The sequence below is a fragment of the Calidris pugnax genome, unplaced genomic scaffold, assembly GCF_001431845.1.
Source record: "Calidris pugnax isolate Ruff unplaced genomic scaffold, ASM143184v1 scaffold28, whole genome shotgun sequence".
NCBI classification, from domain to species: domain Eukaryota; kingdom Metazoa; phylum Chordata; class Aves; order Charadriiformes; family Scolopacidae; genus Calidris; species Calidris pugnax.
Genome location: NW_015090842.1, coordinates 4,423,752 through 4,442,825, shown reverse-complemented (window position 1 = coordinate 4,442,825; position 19,074 = coordinate 4,423,752). Strand labels below are relative to the sequence as shown.

General features: G+C 37.4%; 1 protein-coding gene across 2 annotated transcripts in view; it reads right to left on the bottom strand.

Moving 5' to 3' along the window:
• The window catches only part of WWOX (WW domain containing oxidoreductase), a 531,878-nt gene that overhangs the window by 384,729 nt on the left and 128,075 nt on the right, over positions 1-19,074 (bottom strand). For both annotated transcript variants that reach the window (XM_014942443.1, XM_014942444.1), the window contains exons 7-8: positions 15,644-15,829; positions 11,755-12,019 (exon numbers count right to left, since the gene is read on the bottom strand). In XM_014942443.1, the coding sequence (XP_014797929.1) occupies positions 11,755-12,019; positions 15,644-15,829 (451 nt within the window). The remainder of the gene's footprint in view (positions 1-11,754; positions 12,020-15,643; positions 15,830-19,074) is intronic.

The following is a 19,074-nucleotide window of genomic DNA, read 5'->3' as shown; positions in this document are numbered from 1 at the left end:
CACTCAAATAATGGATGGAATTTGACTATGATGTTTATATTTACTGTCATCGTCCTTGCTAAAAATGGATTGATGCTAGTACTCTAACAACTTCCTAGGAAGAGCAAAATAAAGAGATGGAAAATCCAAATGACTCAAGCATTATAAGTCTCAAAGGAAACTTTAAAAGCTAAGTAAATTCAGAAATTCTCTGATTACAAATCCTTGGACAGATTATTGCAAAACTAATAAGCACTGCATCATTTGCTGTGCATTTTTACACTGAACTAAGCATGATAAATTCAGCATTATGTTCACTTTGCCCCCTGAAGAGAATAAGTACATTCTGCCACTTTATCAGAAGTAAATCATACAAACTCAGGCCATATAACACATAACAAAACTTGGAACCATTTTAATGTTTCAACTGGCAAATAGTTTTAAGAAAGTTCTTTTTTATGCCAAATTTTCCTCTGTTCTTAAATGTAATTCTTGAATCCTATAAACATTTAAAACAACTCTTTGAGACACTACCTTCGAGGTATTTAACATCCAATCATACATTTGGGCTTTCTTCCTTTTTTGAGAAAGGTGAGAAGTCACAGATGGAAGGACTAAGACAGTAGGTTTAAGAAAAGGAAGAGGAGAGGCAGAAGGGCAAATCATCTCACACTGCTACTGGCAGTAAAAGCTACATAAAATTAAGGACAACTTTTTGGTTTCATTAATTTTTCTAGAGCATATATAGCCTCTTTCTTCCCTTCCTTTAGAAATACATACACTCTTACCAAGAAAGAAGGCACAGGAACAGTAACAAAGTTAGGACTGCAATAGAAAAAAAAGTTGAGGATTTGAACAGTATCTAACTCTAGTTTTTCCAGCAACTCTCAGAGAGCATAATACAATGGAAGGTACTGAACTACAAAATTGTAGTGGATATCCAGTGGAAAAACTAAACACACTCCCTAAGACAGTCTCATCAACCACAGGCCTGTTTCCCTCTACATGGAAATCCAGCCAATGCTCCAAGCTGGCCAAGGAACATCCTGCAGTTTAAGTCTTGCCTTTAGAAAAAAGAGAAAACTACCACACATACCCATAACACCAAAAAAGCCCCCCAAAATCAACAAACCCATCCCAGTAAGTTCCTTCACATTTTCCTCAGGAGAAAAAAAAGACACCTTTCTACGCGGTAAACTTTGGAATAAAGAACCAACAAGAACTAGGAACACTATTAAGATCACAGTAGGATACCTCCCAGAAGCCTACAAATATGATTTTTCTACATGTACATGTATGTTTTCAACAGCTTTCCTGGAAGGAAGTTTTTAGGAATGTTGATTCAGTTATGCAGCTATCATATCCAGGGAATGCCAGCATGATGATGAATGACATGTCACACGGGAAAAACAAACAGGCAAATCACTTTTTTGAGGAAAACAGACTTTTACTGTGTTCACCTATCCAGGAATCTTACGTTTATTAAACACCCAAGTATATTTTTCATTTATATATATATAGAGAGAGATAGATAGGCACATACACACACTTATATATATAAAAATAGTGAGAATACTGAAAAAACATTATGTAGTACTCTGTATTTGATACATGGTATTATTTTTGGACCTTGCAAATATACTTTTTTAATGACTTTGCTCTATAAGAAGGGACTTTCTAGCTCAGATTACTTGGACACTCTTACTGTTTACTCTTCCATCTTTTTTTGTAAAGTCAGAAGAGATTTCCCTGAGAACTTCAAATAAATAAGATATCCAGCTGCACAAACACTATACATTCTGTTAGATTACTTTGGCGTCCTAAGGAATATTTGACTTTCTCTGAATGTAAATGATTAAAGAGAATCCATCATATGAAACTGATTGGTGAACTGTTTAAAGTGGTATGGCACCTCTTCAAAGATGATATAGAGAGAAATGAAAAGACCATGTTATGATAAAGAATCTCAGATATCCAAGGAGTTCTAGGGAAACTTTAATGTAACTAAGCACTGCATCCCTCAATTAAGAAATAGTATCTAAATGGTAGTTCCATAAAATAGGACCGACACTGCATTCTTTTCTAAACAATTTGGTATTTCATCTATTCTAAGTACGGCCAATAAAAGCTTAGGGTTTCCTGAACATCTGTCCATTCATAAATAGCAACTTCAAAAAAAAAAAAATGTAAGGAAAGATAAACCATGTTCTGGAATCCACAAAATTTATACTGCTCTGTGACTTATGATCACAAAATTACACGGGTTAACAATGTTCAATTATGTAATTTCATTATTTTTATCATTCACCGTTTTAAATTTGGGCATCAGATTTTAACTTGTAGAGGTCAAAGAAACAAAAACTGAACTTGTCCAGAAACATTGGTTTTGCTGAACTTTAGATGTGTTCATCAGCAGCTCTATTTCTGAAAGAGCTAACTAGAAGGCTTAGTATCAGCAGGTATGTATGTGCATATTCAAGACAAGGAGGAAAGCACTACAAAGAAATAAAAGATGGGCTGCTGCCTAATTGCCACATCAGGCGACATGGACAAAGAGGCCTCAATTCTAAGTTCAGTGATGCAGGAGGAGTTTGGATTTGATTCCTGCTCATTTAAGGAATAAACAGCAAATTTACATTTAAAAAAAAAAAAAAAAAAAAAAAAAAAAACAAAAAAACAAACACAGCCAAACGCTAAAAAAAAAAAAAAACACAAAAAAAACCACAGCCAAACACACATAGGATTTGTTTTTCACATTTAGTATCACTCATAGCACCATAATTTCGATAGCTGAAAATACCTGGTTCAATTGAAGCGCCTTGTATGACTTGTGTTTGGCTGTACTTAATTACTTGCTAGCTGTACAGCATAGTAGCTATGTCTGTCCAAAAAGCTAAAAGTCGTTAATTAAAAGTAGGTTTTAGGGACTACATTTTTCATAAGTGATGAGAAACTCATTCCTAGCTAAAAACTCAAGTTTTATCACGGTGAATATTTGAGACTTTCTAGAAAGTTGGCAACAGATCATTGGATCATTATAAAAGCACTACACCGCATTGACTCTGCTTTTGATTATAGTTATCTCATTCATAAAAATGTTATCACTATTACTCTCTTGTTATTAAAGAAAATGAATAATCTTGTGATTTATGTGCTAGCTGGTAACTAAGGAGGTCTGGATCCTACTGTGTTATTTACAACAAACTGTCCAAGTGACCTTGCTCAGGCACATGAATGAGAAACTGTGGGGTCACAGGCAGGGTTGAGTCACCTCATGTGCAGTAACCAGAACCAGAGGGCTACCTGGGGTGCAGGGACAGGCACCCAAAGGGCTCTGGGGTGCAGGGACGGGCACCCAGAGGGCTCTGCAACACAGCAAAAAGCGATGGTGGGCTTTGGGGCAAAATTCCATTTGCTTTTCAGCAATAAACGACAATTTCAACCAGCAATTCTCACTGCCAGCTAGGCATCAAAAATTAAAGCCTTATTAGGCAGAAAGTACAGAATTACTTCTACAAAAATCCCTTTTGTTTACCAGGCCTTCTTAAAATTATTACTATAACAATATAGTAGCATAATCTGAAGACTGTTTAAGAGTGGGCAAAGGAAGACCAGTAGCAAAGATAAGAATTACTGCCTTAGTTTGGAGACAAATCAAGACAACCTAGTCCAGCACATATAATAAAAACCGTTTCAGACTGTAACTGCCATTTTCCTAAGTTAACAGCCACGTCTGCATTAGCACCAAATAAATGCATGAAAAAAGTAGAGGCAATTAGTTTCAGGTTTTAAAACTATCTTCAAGACATTTAAATTTATTTGCCTGTTTATACTGGAAATCGCTAAATTTTCATGTAGATTATTCCCAGCAAAAGTTACTGTCGCTAGCTAAGGACAGAAAAAGAATATGAACACACACATTTACTTTTTGGTTTATACAACTCCAATATGTAATACATTCAGAAAAGCATTCTCTTTCCCAATCTATTATTTATAACAAAGCTATATGATAAATGTTTTGCTGTTTTCTTAGCAACGCTTGTCAAGAAATACCAGATTTATGTAAACTACACAAGAGAATTTTTGTGTGTGTGGCCACAACTCCAAAGTGTCACAAACCTTTCCATAACCAGTTTTAACATTATACCTATGTGGCAAAGCAGCATACGTTCACTTTTGAGAGAGAACATATTTCTAATCAGTCAGGAGAAGGAAGGGACGCCAAGCACTTGTACATATAAATGCAATATATTATCTACTGCTGCTATTAGGTATTTTATTCCCTGACAAAATAGAATAAAAACATTAAAATAATTTTTCACAGAGCTCTGTGAAAATATAGACTCCCATGAGGAGAACCCTTTTTTCCCCCCCAAACTTTCAATTTTCATCCTACTTCCACATCTCTTTATAATACTTGACACTGAAAAAAAGAATACCTGTACAGCAATACGCAAAATAAATGCAAACAGAAGAATCAAAAAACTCTCAGAACCTCAGAATTCCAAGCGTTTTGAAAGTATTGAATTTCACTACTTAAGCACCTAAAAAAAAAATCTTTTTTTACAGTCTCTTCAAACTCACAGTTCTAAATTTTAGTCATCTTTGCCCATGGAAAATCGATACCTTATTTGTTTTCAGTTATTGCAGTAGATAATCAATATTTGCAGCAAGTAAAACAAATGGTGATATTTCAGTCTAAGAAAGATCTCAAGAACATTACCACAAGGATGAGGCAAATTCCTAGTAGCAAGTATCGTAATGACAGAAAAAAACAAGGTAAAGGGACAAAAAAGAGGCTAAATATCCCCTGTTCAGCTATTTCTGTCAGACTGCAACATCTCGCCTGTCACCCAAGCACCTCAACACTCGTAATACAACAGAAATTTCCTTTCTTATGGTTTCTCAAATACATCCTGAGCAGATCAATGCTGCGTTAACACCTCAGAGACTCCATGGCACTTCAGCTGCAGTTTAGCTCTGCAAGTGATGGTGAGTAAAAGAGAAGGAATAAGAACAAGGAAAAACCAGGAACTTGGAATCTTCTTTGGAGGATTGCAAAAGAGCACAAGAAAAAAAGTACAGTGAAGGAAAATTTGGGACTTTTGGACAAGAAAGAAATTATGGATGCATCATACCAGAGCGCAAAACCAAAAAGGATTTACTTTTAAAACCTTTTGTTAATCACTCATTATTTTATTTGTAAGCAGCTTATACCCACAAATCTGATAGCCCCCAACTACTTAATAATGAGGTCTGTTTCTTGACAGTGTTATATTATTTTATTTGTAAGCAGCTTATACCCACAAATCTGATAGCCCCCAACTACTTAAATAATGAGGTCTGTTTCTAGACGGTGTTACAATCTGAATCAAGAAAAGAAACTAAAGGAATGCAAGACTGACTTTCTGCAAGTTTTGAAAGAGATATTCTGTTCTGTGCTGTTACCTACCAATGAGGCCAACCTTTTTCAGATTTGATGCAGGAGACAATAAGTTATCGGCCAGGGCTGGATGTGAGGTTGCACAGATTAGTATTTATGGGCAGCTCAGACCTGTGTGCAGACATTCCACAAGGTGTATATATAGCTTTCTAATCCAAGGTGGCTTTTTGAGGCTGAAAAATAGGGAAATATGCTTTTCAATTTCAAATTCTAATTTAATTACATGTAATAGAGAACATTATAGATCAAATGTTTCCCTGTCTTGCAGCCCACATACTTGGCAGGGCATTCTGAAATTCTGCAAGGATCTAGGGGGAGAGGAAGAAATTCCTTACTTCCTCCACAAAACTATAGGACATAACAGAGCTGCTCCACAAACAGCTATGGGGGTGTGTAGGACACAGGAAATTCCCTGGCCACTGCTCCCCCCGAGCACCGCTCTGCATGCTGAGATCCTGAGCTGTTCTGTTTGGCACATAGATAGGTTTTCATAAAGACTTTCCATTCCTGTGGCGTAGATTATGGGGGATGGATTTAATTTGCCCTCACATTTCATGCTACATTTATTAGCAGGAAGTTAAAATATGTATCAGTTAAATGTAAGTTTGATAATAAACTAGCTTATGTTACATTTTATTACTAGATAGAACACAGAAGTTCTAAGTACATAGAAGAATTTTTTGCATCACCTTTCCAAAATGATTAACAACTACTTTGGAGGCATTTCTTTACCATCCTATTACAAGCAATCAAAATATTCTTCCACATATGCCTGTCTTCCTTCTACCCAATTCAGTGAATTTTAAACAACAGTATTCTGCAAGGAAGTGTATGCCATCAGGGTTCAACAAAATCACTATTGTTCCATGTTACTAGAGGTACAGTACACAAGCCTGTATGTCAAAAAAGAGAGCTGTTGCTTAGCATCACTTCAACATTTACACTTCAGGCATTAATCCATGAAATAGGAGAACTGCATATGTGATTTATACACTCTCTGCAACAACTGCTAATATCCAGTAGATAGCTAGCTTCCTTTCACTCTCCCTTCCTCTTTCACTTCCTGCCCAAAACTCAATTTGAGAAAAGAAACTGCCATTTTGATCAAATCTAAACTGCAAGGCTCTTTTCAAAAAGAACTGTCTGTTGCTTTCCAAGAAACCACAGTGCATTTTCAGTAATGTCTTAAGGAGGAAACAGAGGCCAAATCCTACTCTGAAACACACAGATACCCACCCTGCCCATGACTGCTCTTGGAGTTGAACATGCTCAGCTGAGGGCAGAATTTGGCCCGAACTGTGAATTCAGTAATGGAAGCCAACATCAACTCAACACAGCCCACACAGCTCTTTGGACAGCAAAAAATGTTTACTTAGGGAGGGAATACTATCCCCAGCTTTAAGGGTTATTCCAGCTTCTTTAGCAAAGAACAGGAGAGAAAGAGAAGGGATGATGAGACTGCAGGGCCTCTTTTGGACTTCTATCAAAAGCAAACAGATGTGATCATTAGGTAGAAGCAAGTCACTCCTAGAGATGCAGATTCATTTCTTTCCAGAATAGCATTTCTGACTGATGTTAAGTGTGAGCACAAATCATCACATGAAATTTAAATTTAGACACTTCCAACATGTGGCAAAAGTAAACCCAGTGAAGCAGCTGTAGGCACAGGGGTTTCCTGCGGCCCATATGAGTGTTGCAATACATGCCACTGCCTAAAACACACCTGGGATAGTATCAGAATGACAAGAATTCATTGTTTAATTTAAAACTAAGACATGTAGAAGAATTTGAGGCCCTTACAAACACTCCTTGTCATTCTCAATAGCAAATACTTGAATACAAAATCCAGTTCTGAAAAGCTATTATCTTTTGAGGGAGGAGAGAGAAATCAAAGAGCAGTTCAAATATCAGTCTCTTACACAGTGAAAAATTAAAGGTAGAATAGTCTTACTGCAGCTAACTGGCTGTTTAAAGGTGACAGGTTGAGCTCTTCTAGTTGTAATTTATATCTCAGCAAGAGAACCAATGTTTTATTCCCAACCATTAAGAGGGGGTAACACATCTGCTAAAACTCTAGCACAATGGCTGGCTTTGCACTGCAACAGGAAATGTAACCCAATAGTCTCAGAACTTATACAAACCCTAGCCATTTCTTAATGTAAAAGGATTTGAAAATTCAGTTCACTGAAACATCTGTTAAGCTCTTGCTACTTTAACACATGATATTCTTTCTGCTCTGTTACCTGCCAACAAAAATATTTGGTTCTGTGTAAGACTATCACAAGTGTGTGATAATAGCACTCTGCTTCTAATTTTATATGCCATTGTACACTCACAAAATCACTTGGGGTGACACTAGATAACATACTCACTGTAAGCAAAACGCATTTAATTGTAATTGTGTATCTAAGTAGTAACAAATCAGATGGGCTCTGAATGACTAGCATTAATTTAAAACAAAAGAAACAGTCAAACTGTTCTTTAGCCAACTTTCAACTAGAGAAAGAAAGAGAAGGCGAAAAAGAGAGTGAAAGAGCAGAAAAGAGAGAAGTAAAAAGAAAAAAAATCGGAAAAAAGCCCAAGGAAGCAAACCCCTAAAGCCTTAGATCAAACCAGCTAAGCACATGCACAGTCTACGCAGTTACTTTCAGAACTTCTCCTCCAATCTGTCATTTACAGTGGCCACTTGTTTCAATTTAGATTTAATTATACTATAAGCTTCTCCAATTTACTGGGTAAGTACATAGTGGTAAGTAAAAAAAGGGGCCCTTTGAACACTAGTAGAGCTACAGTTACTATAATAATAAAATGGTAATTTATTTGCAAATGTTGCTTTCTACAAAAAAAATACTTGTTCTCCATTTCTGTGTAGCAAATCGTTGCAGATTTTAGACCTCAAAAAGAGGTGAGTAGGAGAAAATGAAGAGTCGTTCAGTTTCCAGTTTTCTACTTAACAAAAGTACTTCCTGTATACCTGTAACCATCAGCGATTTAAATACTGTCTTATGCTTCAAAAGCTGAGCAGACAACTCACTGTCATTCAACAGAAGACTTCACTATCACCAGGACACACATACCGTAGTTTTTATGCTGTAGACATTCATAAAACAGGTTTGGAAAATGTGAAGTTGCATTTCTTCTTGCAGTAAGGTATCACCAGTTACAGGAGCAAATAAAATCATACCTCTAAAAGCACACTTGAAAGACAGACAAACCCTACCTAAATATTTTTGTTCTTTTAGGAAAACCAGATTCTAAGTGAACAGCAAAACTTTTCTTTAAGCAGAAACTTAAAATAGCCTGACTTCATAAAGTGTCCTAATTACTAAAATCAAGTCACCATAATCGCAGCAAATAACAGCAAACAGCTAAGTAAGACTGTGATATTAGAATACTGTTTCTCAGTGCTTCAGGGAATCAGCTAAAACTGAATAGTTACCAGCAGTGTTTCCTAAGCTAAATTCTCTCATGCTGAGTATCCCAAGTGCCATGTGCAAGAGGCTGAATGACCTCTCCTAAAAATGACAATTCACAGTATGCAATAACATGCATTTCTTAAGAAAATACTACATCTTCATCAACCAAAGTGGAGCAATTCAACGTCCAAGAGGTGAAGAACTACATTAAAAAAATACATTTCAGATACAGAGTTTATATTTCTTCATTGTTGGAAACAAAACAATTACTAACCTGTTATGATTTCTAGTAAGTAAACTTTAAATAGATTATTTTATAAGTATCGCAGAAAATGATGACAACTATATCAAAGGCATAAAGACCAATTTCTCAGTAGCAACTTGCAGCCAGGACAGAATGTAAGAATTATATTAGGGAAACAAATGTATTTTCTAATCTTCTCTTGCAAGACTTGGAAACTTCAAAGTTTCTAAACGAGCTCAAACTCAGAGTGTTTTTCTGAGCTATCCACCAGCTCAGCTGCAACTGCTTTAAATGCTGCTGCATCATGCTGCATTGTGCAATGCAGACATCCTTAAAAACACTGGAACGAACAGTTCATAACCTTGGGGCTGCAGCTTTAGGCTTAAGATGCGCGCCCAGTATTCTGACCAAAACACACATCTAGACTCTGGGGTGAGCTGCCACTCAAATACTGACAGGAAGCCCACAAAAAGATGCTCCATAAAGCCTATTCCAGGTTGGTGGCAGCACAATCCCTAAAAAAGGACAACCAGCAGATCATTTGCTCCCTACAAATCTTGAAATAGAAAAGCTCTTACACTGATGATGTTGAGAATTTCAGCTCAGCTTGTCTGCACACCCAGGCAAGGGCACTTTTCTAGTTTTACTGGCAATCAAAACATTGGTAAGGTTCAGGGGAATATAACAATTATGTCAGAATATGAGTTATAAAACTGGTGCTCACCCTCAACCCATACCCTCCATCATAACTTTCAAATAACCTCAGTGAAATACATACAAACATGAAGGACTTGGTGAAGTGCTTTGGCTTGGACCAGAGTGCACTGTTATTCAGTCCAGATATTTTTTGGTACTATCTTTTGTATTCTCTTTTATATACCACTCATAAATAAATAGATACTATAAAAAAATAATCTATCAATTGTTTTAAAAAATTCAAAATGAACTTCAGTGCTGTATTTTGTTCCTTAGAGGATGAGATTATCTGAGCAACAAACACAAAAGGTTCCTTTGTGAAAATACGTCAGAGCAAATAAAACTAACAATTCATAAAAGTTCCACAGACTCGATCCTTTTCACGGGACATTGATAACATTCACTTATCCATTCCCAGGAGAACTTCAAGAATTTGTTTTACAAACTATCCCTAACACAGCAGAGACGTGTTTTCAAAGGTTCTGGTCAAAAAACACGCTGTTGAAAGATATTATTACTTGTCCCAGGGTGCCAGAATGCTCGCTTACCAATCTCAGGGCCATAAATAGGTTTTGCACATGCACAGGCTGCAGACCTCAGGCAGAGGTGAGAGGTGTGAAGACTCTCCTGACTGACACGTGGTCAGTGCAACACGCTACAGTGTCTGTATTTCTGCTCCACTGGTCTTACTGAAGATCCAGTATTGTTCAAGAAGCTGTTCATTTTTGGACGTGTAAGTAGATTTTTAAACACCATAAAATCTGTTTTCCACTTACATTAACCCAGAATAAATTAAGATTAATTTCATTATCTCAATGACAATTAAATGTACACCAAATGTTTTTTTTGCAAGCTCCACCACCAATTTGCTCAGCTACTATAGGTTATGCAGTAGATTAAGCTACTTAAGGATGGTTCCCTCTCCTTCCACAATTCCTTCTCTGCTCTTTTCCAAATAAAACCAGTTAATTTGGTCTGTATTGCCAGCTCATGGAGACAGTAAGTTACATTACACCACAACCACTCTTGTCAGTTGTGTAAAAGGGGCCTAGTTTGGGCATTAAGAAATTGCCACGGCTAGATGAGTTCTGCAGGGGTATGAAAATTTTCATTTCAGATTTACAGCTGCAAACACTCAAGGAAAACAGCCTCTCCCCACTCCCATTTTGGAAATACCCTTGTTTGTCAGTGAACAGGGATGAGAAACAGTCAATAAGGTTAAAGGAAGCCAGTTCTCAATGAAGTAAAAGTCATCCTCTGCCTAAAAAAGACTTTGGACTCTTTATAAATAACCTGGGTGAGATGTTCGAGGGATAAGAGTAACCCCTCCAAGCACTGCAGATGCTGCAAATTCTTATATCATGAAGCCTCATAATGTTGGCTATGAAAGAACTGCGAAGCCTTTCATTATGTCATGGTCCCAGTCCAATGGAGACCAAGGGAAAACACCCATTGCCTTCAGCGCTTCCTAAGAATTGAGAAAATTGTTGGGTTGTTGTGTTTCTTTTAAATATGAATGAAGGTGCTTTTACCACTGAAAACACTTTCCCTCAGCCATTAATAATGTCTAGTATCTTTTCTAACTAGGGCATCTGTTTACATAAAAAATGCAGTCAAGCATATTCCACTTAAAAACCAAAGGAATTTTTTTGATGTTTTACGTATACTGAGCAGAGAAATAACTCTAAACTATTCCACACCTAAGATGTACAACTACCTAAATCACAGTGAAAATCGTATCTTCAAACAAGTCAGTCATGCACTTCATCTAACAAGGTACCTTTACTGAAAATCTAAAATGGTTGAAGAATCCTCTTCTAGAGCGCTGTTTTGGCATGGTGTTTGTCATTAAAAGCAGGGTCGTAGTTATAAAAGGCAATAGGTCAAAGCAGATACAAACATCTGGATTTTTATAACTTTACTCCCCTGATTTGAAAAATGAAGATGTGTGGAAATAGCGTAAGCCATTCACTTACCATGGACTTGGTGAAAGGTCGAGCCAAGGTAAACAGCAGGGTGTACACCCACCAGTTGCGATGGATGGAGGAGTACATCATATTTCCAGGATGGACCGAGTTAGACGTCACCCCATGGGGAGAAAGGCGTCGGTTCAGCTCGTTGGAGAACAATATATTGCAAAGCTTGGAACGATTGTAGGCCAACATAGCCCAATACTCCTTCTTAGATGGAGAAAGCAGGCTGAAATCGAGTTTTCCAGAGGAGTCTTTAATGTCTGTAAATCTAAAAAACAGTAAATATGCCTTAGATATCCCAGAGTTAATTTCACTCTCATTAAGAACAACATAAAATGTAGACAACAGAGTAGAACTTGGATAGAACCTACATAAAACAACAGCTTATTTAGCAGTTGAAAGCATCTACTGGAAATTGCCTGAGATCCAAGGAATAGTCCCATATAATATAGCAGTAAAATTATTGAATAATTAGCAAAAGCAAACAGTAAATAAAAACAGGTCAAAAACGGCTTTAATGAGTTAAAGGCATTGTATGTAACTTACGAGTAACTTTATTTTAAATCCAAAAAAAGACTTTGCCATAGATCCATGAAAGCACAATCAACTTGGAGGAAATAACATAGGATAAAATAACTGCATTAGCAGCAGAGAAAAACAGCATCCTTTCATTTCCCCTTCTTCCCTTCCCCTGATTATTTCATCCAGTGTTCACATACTGCACACTTTCATTTAAGTGTTCAAGTAACTATAGATGAGTCTCACTGCCTCTTAGACTCTTTTTTAGATTAAAAATTGATGAATATAAAGGGGTTATAACCTTGGTAACTTGCCATCAATAGTCTTATATGTTTAAAAGATAAATGTAAACAAAGCCAAAATGAGTTCTGGCAGAGTATAATGTTTTTAAGTATACCCATGGCATGGTTGAACACAAATCAAAGTAACTAGTTGATGTTTTTTAATTGGGTCTGACAGAGTCATTAAACACCAGCTGTTTGTTTCTTTCCTTTTTTTTTTTTTTCTTAATAACAAAGTAGTGAATTTTCTAAGGACATTTAAATGAAGAAAAGGAAGTTTCCATATAGCATTTTTCCCCCCCAATTCTTACGATTTATCAATTTACTGATGTATCTTAATATTAGAAAATAATACTACATTTACAGATCTATGTTTCATTCAGAATAGCTACTAAAAATAAAAAGGATTTAGCAAGCTCTTTTTAATACTCAGAGTTTTCAGAATCAGCTGGGGAGAACAGGGATAAACATAATTATAGTACACACTACAAAAATGTTTTAAAATATCTTTACTAATTTTGTATCTCATGCCCAGAAATGAAGAGATCAGCTGGAATTTCTACATTCATTCTGTGAGCAGAATTATAATACACTCAGAGAAAAGCAGCTACAGTATTTCAACTCAAGAGGAATCCAGGATGTTACGTATCTTGCAGAATTAGCCCTTCAATTTCAACAACAAAATTCCTCTTTCATAATTTTCAGTGAGATAGAATTCATTTCTGAAATTAACAGGACTATTCTGGGAGGAATTTCCTATATTAATTCCTCAAGTAATCATTTATGACACCAAAAATAATCTGTAAATAAAATACTTTGTGTATACTGTATAACGGAAACACAGTGGCATATTTTGAGTCCAGTCCTGCAAGTGTGCTTATGTGAGTCAATCTTACTTATGTCGGCAATCTCATTGAATTCAGTAGGATAAGGGCTGTACAATCAAATTAACAACACAGAAATAAAGACAGAAGGAAAGTCAACCTACTTATTATTCTGATTTTAATATGATGTGCTTAAAGTACCCAAAAGCTTAATTTAAACAGAATTCATTTGTGCTGAATCCAGAGAAGTAACTGGAAATGAAGGAAGAACCAGAGAGGCAAATAAATATTTTGCCTTGGAGCAGTCTAGTATAATATTTTCTGCAAACACGGGACTTTATTTTTCCCCTAACAGGGGGTCTTGACTCCAGTGAAAAGATCCAGCCAAGGTTTATGGAAGTAATTAGATACCAACACTTCTGTTTTACAACATAGTTTAAGGCTCAGAGTTCTCAAGTAGGTCAGAAAGTACTACTACCCAATAATACCTAATGCATAAACTAACTCCTTACATCAACTTCTTGCCATTAAACAGATTGGGGGAGAAAGCACAGTTATTTGCAATGATCAGTTTAAGCGTTATGATTTGCCATAATACATGAATTGGACCCCTTAGAAAAAGAGAAATTTACTAGTTGCATTTATTATTGTACTCCAAAGTAGACTGTTGTTACTTATTTCTTGCTGGGCTTCTATAAACCTTGGCTGATCTTACTGAGTTAGCAATGAGCCCTTTAAAAAACGTTTTCGAAATCACAGATAAAGATGTCCAGGGATGTGAGCTCTAGTTACACATAGCACTTAATACAGTGAAGAACAAAGATGTCATTTAAAATACTACCAGAGATACAAACTTACAAAGGGGAACAAGCAGCTGACAATTCAACATAATCTCCCATTAAATAACAGCTCATTTATACGTATCCCGTTGTGCCCTGCACATCTGGCAAGTGATTGGAGTTGGCAGATTTATTTCTAGAGCTATCTTGCCTGCCCCGCAGTAGCCTCCCTCACTCCTACCAGGACTCTGCTACTTGCTTTCACAAACCTGGTGTGATTTGCAAAGATAAGGATGTCCAGATTTTGTTACCACCTAATTACTAGACATTTCATGTCTTTTAACACTGGGGAGGATTATTACTGGCATTTTCTATTGCTTCCTTTCATTTCAGCCATCATAAATTTAAAATGGTAAAAGTAAATCTATCTGCAGTGTGTCATTTATACCATAAGCCCCTGTGTTTGGAAGTGATAAAGGTTTCAGCCTGACCCTTGGCTGGTCTCTCTCTACCAGGTCCCTGGGGTTACATTTTATGGAAACATGATTAAAAAAATAAGCTTCATTCTGGGTCACTAAAACATTTTAGAAATACGAAGGCGGGGGGCGGGGGGGAAGCAGCACTCACACATTCTTCCTTTTGGTTTGCTAGAGCTGTTACACATGACCAAAAGTGAAATAGAAATCAACAGTAATGTTTAAAGCTAGACATTATAGGTCTAATCCTGCAGTCCCTGAACTAAATCAGAAGGCAGTAAAAGGTTTCAGAATTGGGGCATGCATTTTGCACAAGAAACTTTATTTAAATCAAATCCATCTTTTCAGTTATTAACACAAACATCACAAGCATGTCTGAAATAAAGCAAACCTCATCAACGTCTTTTTTTTGCCAACTGTACTTCTGCTGGCAGTAGAAAAGACGAGCATCTAACATTTTAATTAAAAAATTCACCAAAAGAGGCATGGCCAGATTTCTAATATGTATTAACTACACTACTTCCCATTTTACAATTATACAGCTAATGTCTGCATTGAACTCCCTAATTTCTCATTATAAAACAATTGGATTTCATCTAGCAGTTTTTAATTGCATTGTTTCTCCTGCTAAAATAACTGCACATTCTTCTTGGTAAGATGTTGAAGTTGTTGAATGACAAATCAATATAGGTCATGCCATTCAGATTTAATCAATTATTATTCCATCTCCTCACAAAATCAATGAGTGGTCTGAAATGCGGCGAAAATCTGCATTCATACAAAGAATGATCAAAAAAATACCTACATACTGTTATAAAACTAGAACACTTTATCCAGCAACACAACCAAATCCAGTAACATTCACAGGCACTAGTAACACATCTATTTTTTTAAAAAAAAGATTATTCAAATGCAAGTGCTTCAGAGCAAGGCCTTTCATTTTCAGAAACTTTCGCAGTTCTGCCATCACTGTTTTAAAGGTTTCACCTACATCAACAGAAACATTCACCAACCTGTGTGACTCGGAGGACACCACCACAACCCGAGCAGGAGATGACCGGCGTAAAACATCTTCCAGAAGCTGGACAAGATAGAAATGTCCCAAGTGGTTCACCTGGAAGGTGGACTCCAAGCCGTCTTCTGTCAGGCACCAGGGAGCCCCGAACACGGCCGCATTGCAGATCAGGATGTGAAGAGGCCTGAATTATCAGAAGGGTTAAATGAAAACCCCAGTCAGGAAAAGGAAATCTCAATTAAATACAGTTAATCACTTTCCTGTGTGGACCGGGCCAAGGAGAGCCCTGGGGGCAGGTGTGAAGGCCACGGCGGGGCGGGGCCTCAGGGTGGGTTCTGTGAGGAGCTGCCACAGGGCACCGCCTCAGGGAAAGCCTGTGTGAGGAAAAGGCAAAAGGCCACAGAGTACAGAGGAATGAGGGAAAAAAGTGAAGAAGAGCAGGGTGAGAGGAAGAGGAGGAGGAATTCCCCTGCTGCCCCACACTGGACAGGTGTCTCCTGAAGGGCCTGTGGGGAGGAGCCTCTGCTGCAGCGGGGGAAAAGCCTGAGGAGGAGGAGGAGGAAGCACAGAGAGAAGCCTGTGTGGAGTGACCACAATGCCCTGTCCTCCTGCAGGGCCAGGGAGGCAGAGGAGGTGAGTCTAGGGAAAGGGCAGGGTGGGGAGAAGAGAGAAGAAGGTGGTGTTTTAATTTTTAGTTTTGTTTCTCGCTGCCCAAATTTTCTTTAATAAATAAGCCCATCTCAAGATGGCTGCCAGGGCGAGACCACACAGGTTTTCCCACTTTCTTCAAGAATACCCAGTAGAATGGTAACACTTTGCACCTGGCGAACCCACAGGCCCATAGCAAACTCCCTACGTCCTGAATGTTCACAGGATGGCTGACACGTGTGGGCAGGTCACCAGAAACACCTCAGCACTATCAATGTTCTCCCAGTTGCTAATCAGGAAACAGTCTCTTTCTGGAGCATTTAGAAAAGAAACTTTTCCTATCACATCCTTATATAGGATGCACATCCATTCATGACATCTGCATGGTTGGTAGGGGAAAAGCAATTAAAAATGAGGACACAATGCAGCAAGGCATATGCCCACATGTTTTATACTTCTGCAGCTTGTGAAGTACACTGTTAAAAAAATCCTCCAGCAGCTGTAATCTTTGGTGGAAAAACTGCACACGAGATCCTTGAGACAGAATCCTTCCTCACTGAACTCTGCTAACCCAGCTTAAATAGAAACACCATTGTGAAGGAACTTGAAATGAAGCATTCCTAATTTGCTTTGCAAAGGTTAAAATCCTACCAAACTAAGCTAGAAAAGAACCTAGACTTTCACATACCTCTCTCATTAAAAGATCAGGTCCAGAAAATTTCAAATTCCTTGACGTCTCCACTGTAATCTCAGGATGCTACACACCTTGCAGCCTTCCCAACCTCCACAGCAAGATCAAGGACAAACACCCTTTCTGTTCTTTCTTGCCTTTTTTCAAATCCTTGTTAAACACAGCAAAGACTTGGGTCCTCAGACTTCAGATGGATCTACATTTGCTAGATGGTTTCATCTCTAAGGCAATCGTGGCACCAGTAGTGTATTCTTGTCCTTGAGTCAGAGCCTGACGCAGCAGACCTCAGCGAGTCTACCTGAGCTGAAAACCTCAGACTTCAGAGTCTGCATCTGGCATCCCTGGCCCTGATACAATTAAATAGGAAGGGTCACACAAAATAATGACAGCCAAACAAATACCTTTCATCCCTGCACTCACCAAGCACTAATGCCTGTGATGTCCCAACACACAATATTAAGGTCTGTCACATTTGTTTGATAAGCCTGCTTCAGCCTATTATGTCTTTACTGCAATTGGTCACATCCCATGATACAAAATCAACCACCCAACATAATCTCTAATTTTTAAGATACTAAATGAAGCACAACTTGGAAAAATAGCTTCTTGCCCTCTGTTCTTTTAAAGTACTTCCTCACATTCCTACACACAAAAGATGACAGGAGACCCAGAGTCAGATCATTTTCCTGCGTGGTTGAAGATGCAACTCTGAGCATCTGCAAAAGCGATTCTGGAGAAGAATGTGAAACATGAAGCCCTAGCTTTTCAAACAAACCTTACTAATTAGAGTCCTTCAGGCATGTTTGAAAACCCCAGATTCAGATAGCCCAATTTTCAAACAAATATGTCTGGGGGAACCAAATGCACCTTAGCTGAATACTGAAAGAGCTGCATAAGCACTGATATAAACAGTAGGCTGTATTTCCTTACTAAAATAAATTTTAACTTCAAGCCCACTGAGCAGTTACCAATGTAGTCTGCTTTAATAAGAAGTTAACAATCTAATATCTGTACCTGTGCCAACTTGGAAAATTTTAACAAAAAGCTTCAGAAGCACTATGAAACACCTGTGTAGTTTGGGGAGCTCATTTTCTGAAGTGCTGAATTTCTGATTGGCTTTTTGGTCAGTGACACTTATACACATAACATCTTCACATACACACTACGCCCGCAAAAGAAACTAAAGATAAAGGGGGATTGTCCTTTTAAAGGCAAGGTTCTCTCTTTCTGTTCAAACCAACTTCTGAAAAAAGGCAGCTGTTTCATCTTTGCAGCCTCACTCAGCACAAGCAGGCTATTGAACTAAGATATGCAGGATCATATTTTTTGAAAGGTACCCAACCTTTCAAGGCATATTTTATTAAAATGTTTTAAACCCAAATTCATTTTGCCTGTTCAAGATGCATCTGCCAAGAGGAAGAGAAAGCTTCACAAAGGTTGAAAGTGCATGTGTGGAAACTTTGGATGATTCATCACCTCTCCTGAAAGTTTATGAAAAGCTCTAGCAAGAATTAATTTACAAATTTGTATATCTGCTGGGAAAAAGGAAGAAGTTTCTTCAACACAGATGTAATTTTTGGTATAAGAGTCTCCTGTATGAGAGCTGAAGCACATGAGTACAGCAGTAATACAAAAAATACCATTGCCGTTCTTTGCAAAAGTAAATATGGCACTTTTTAAACATCATAATTCTATTTGATAATTGTCCTACGTACTGTGAAGTAACAGACCACAGTAAGAGAGAAAGTACTCACATATGAATCAAAACTATATTCTACCTATTCAGATTGTAGTATCCTTCATTAATATTAATTGCACAATAACTACCAGAGGCAAAATACGCACTCTATACCTAAATCTGTCAGCTCAATTAATTGAAAAGATGATTCTGGAATTATAAAACTATAAAATGTAGTCATTTTTAAATTGTCAGGGAATTTAGTTGGGTTTTATAAAAGAAATAAAATTATGCTTCAGTCCCTTTAATGAGATGTGTATTTTTCAAACATTTTGTTCTAATTTCTTAAAGTAATTAAAATTAAAGAATCCATAAAGTTAAAAGTATTTACAATATTCTATTAGAAAAATCT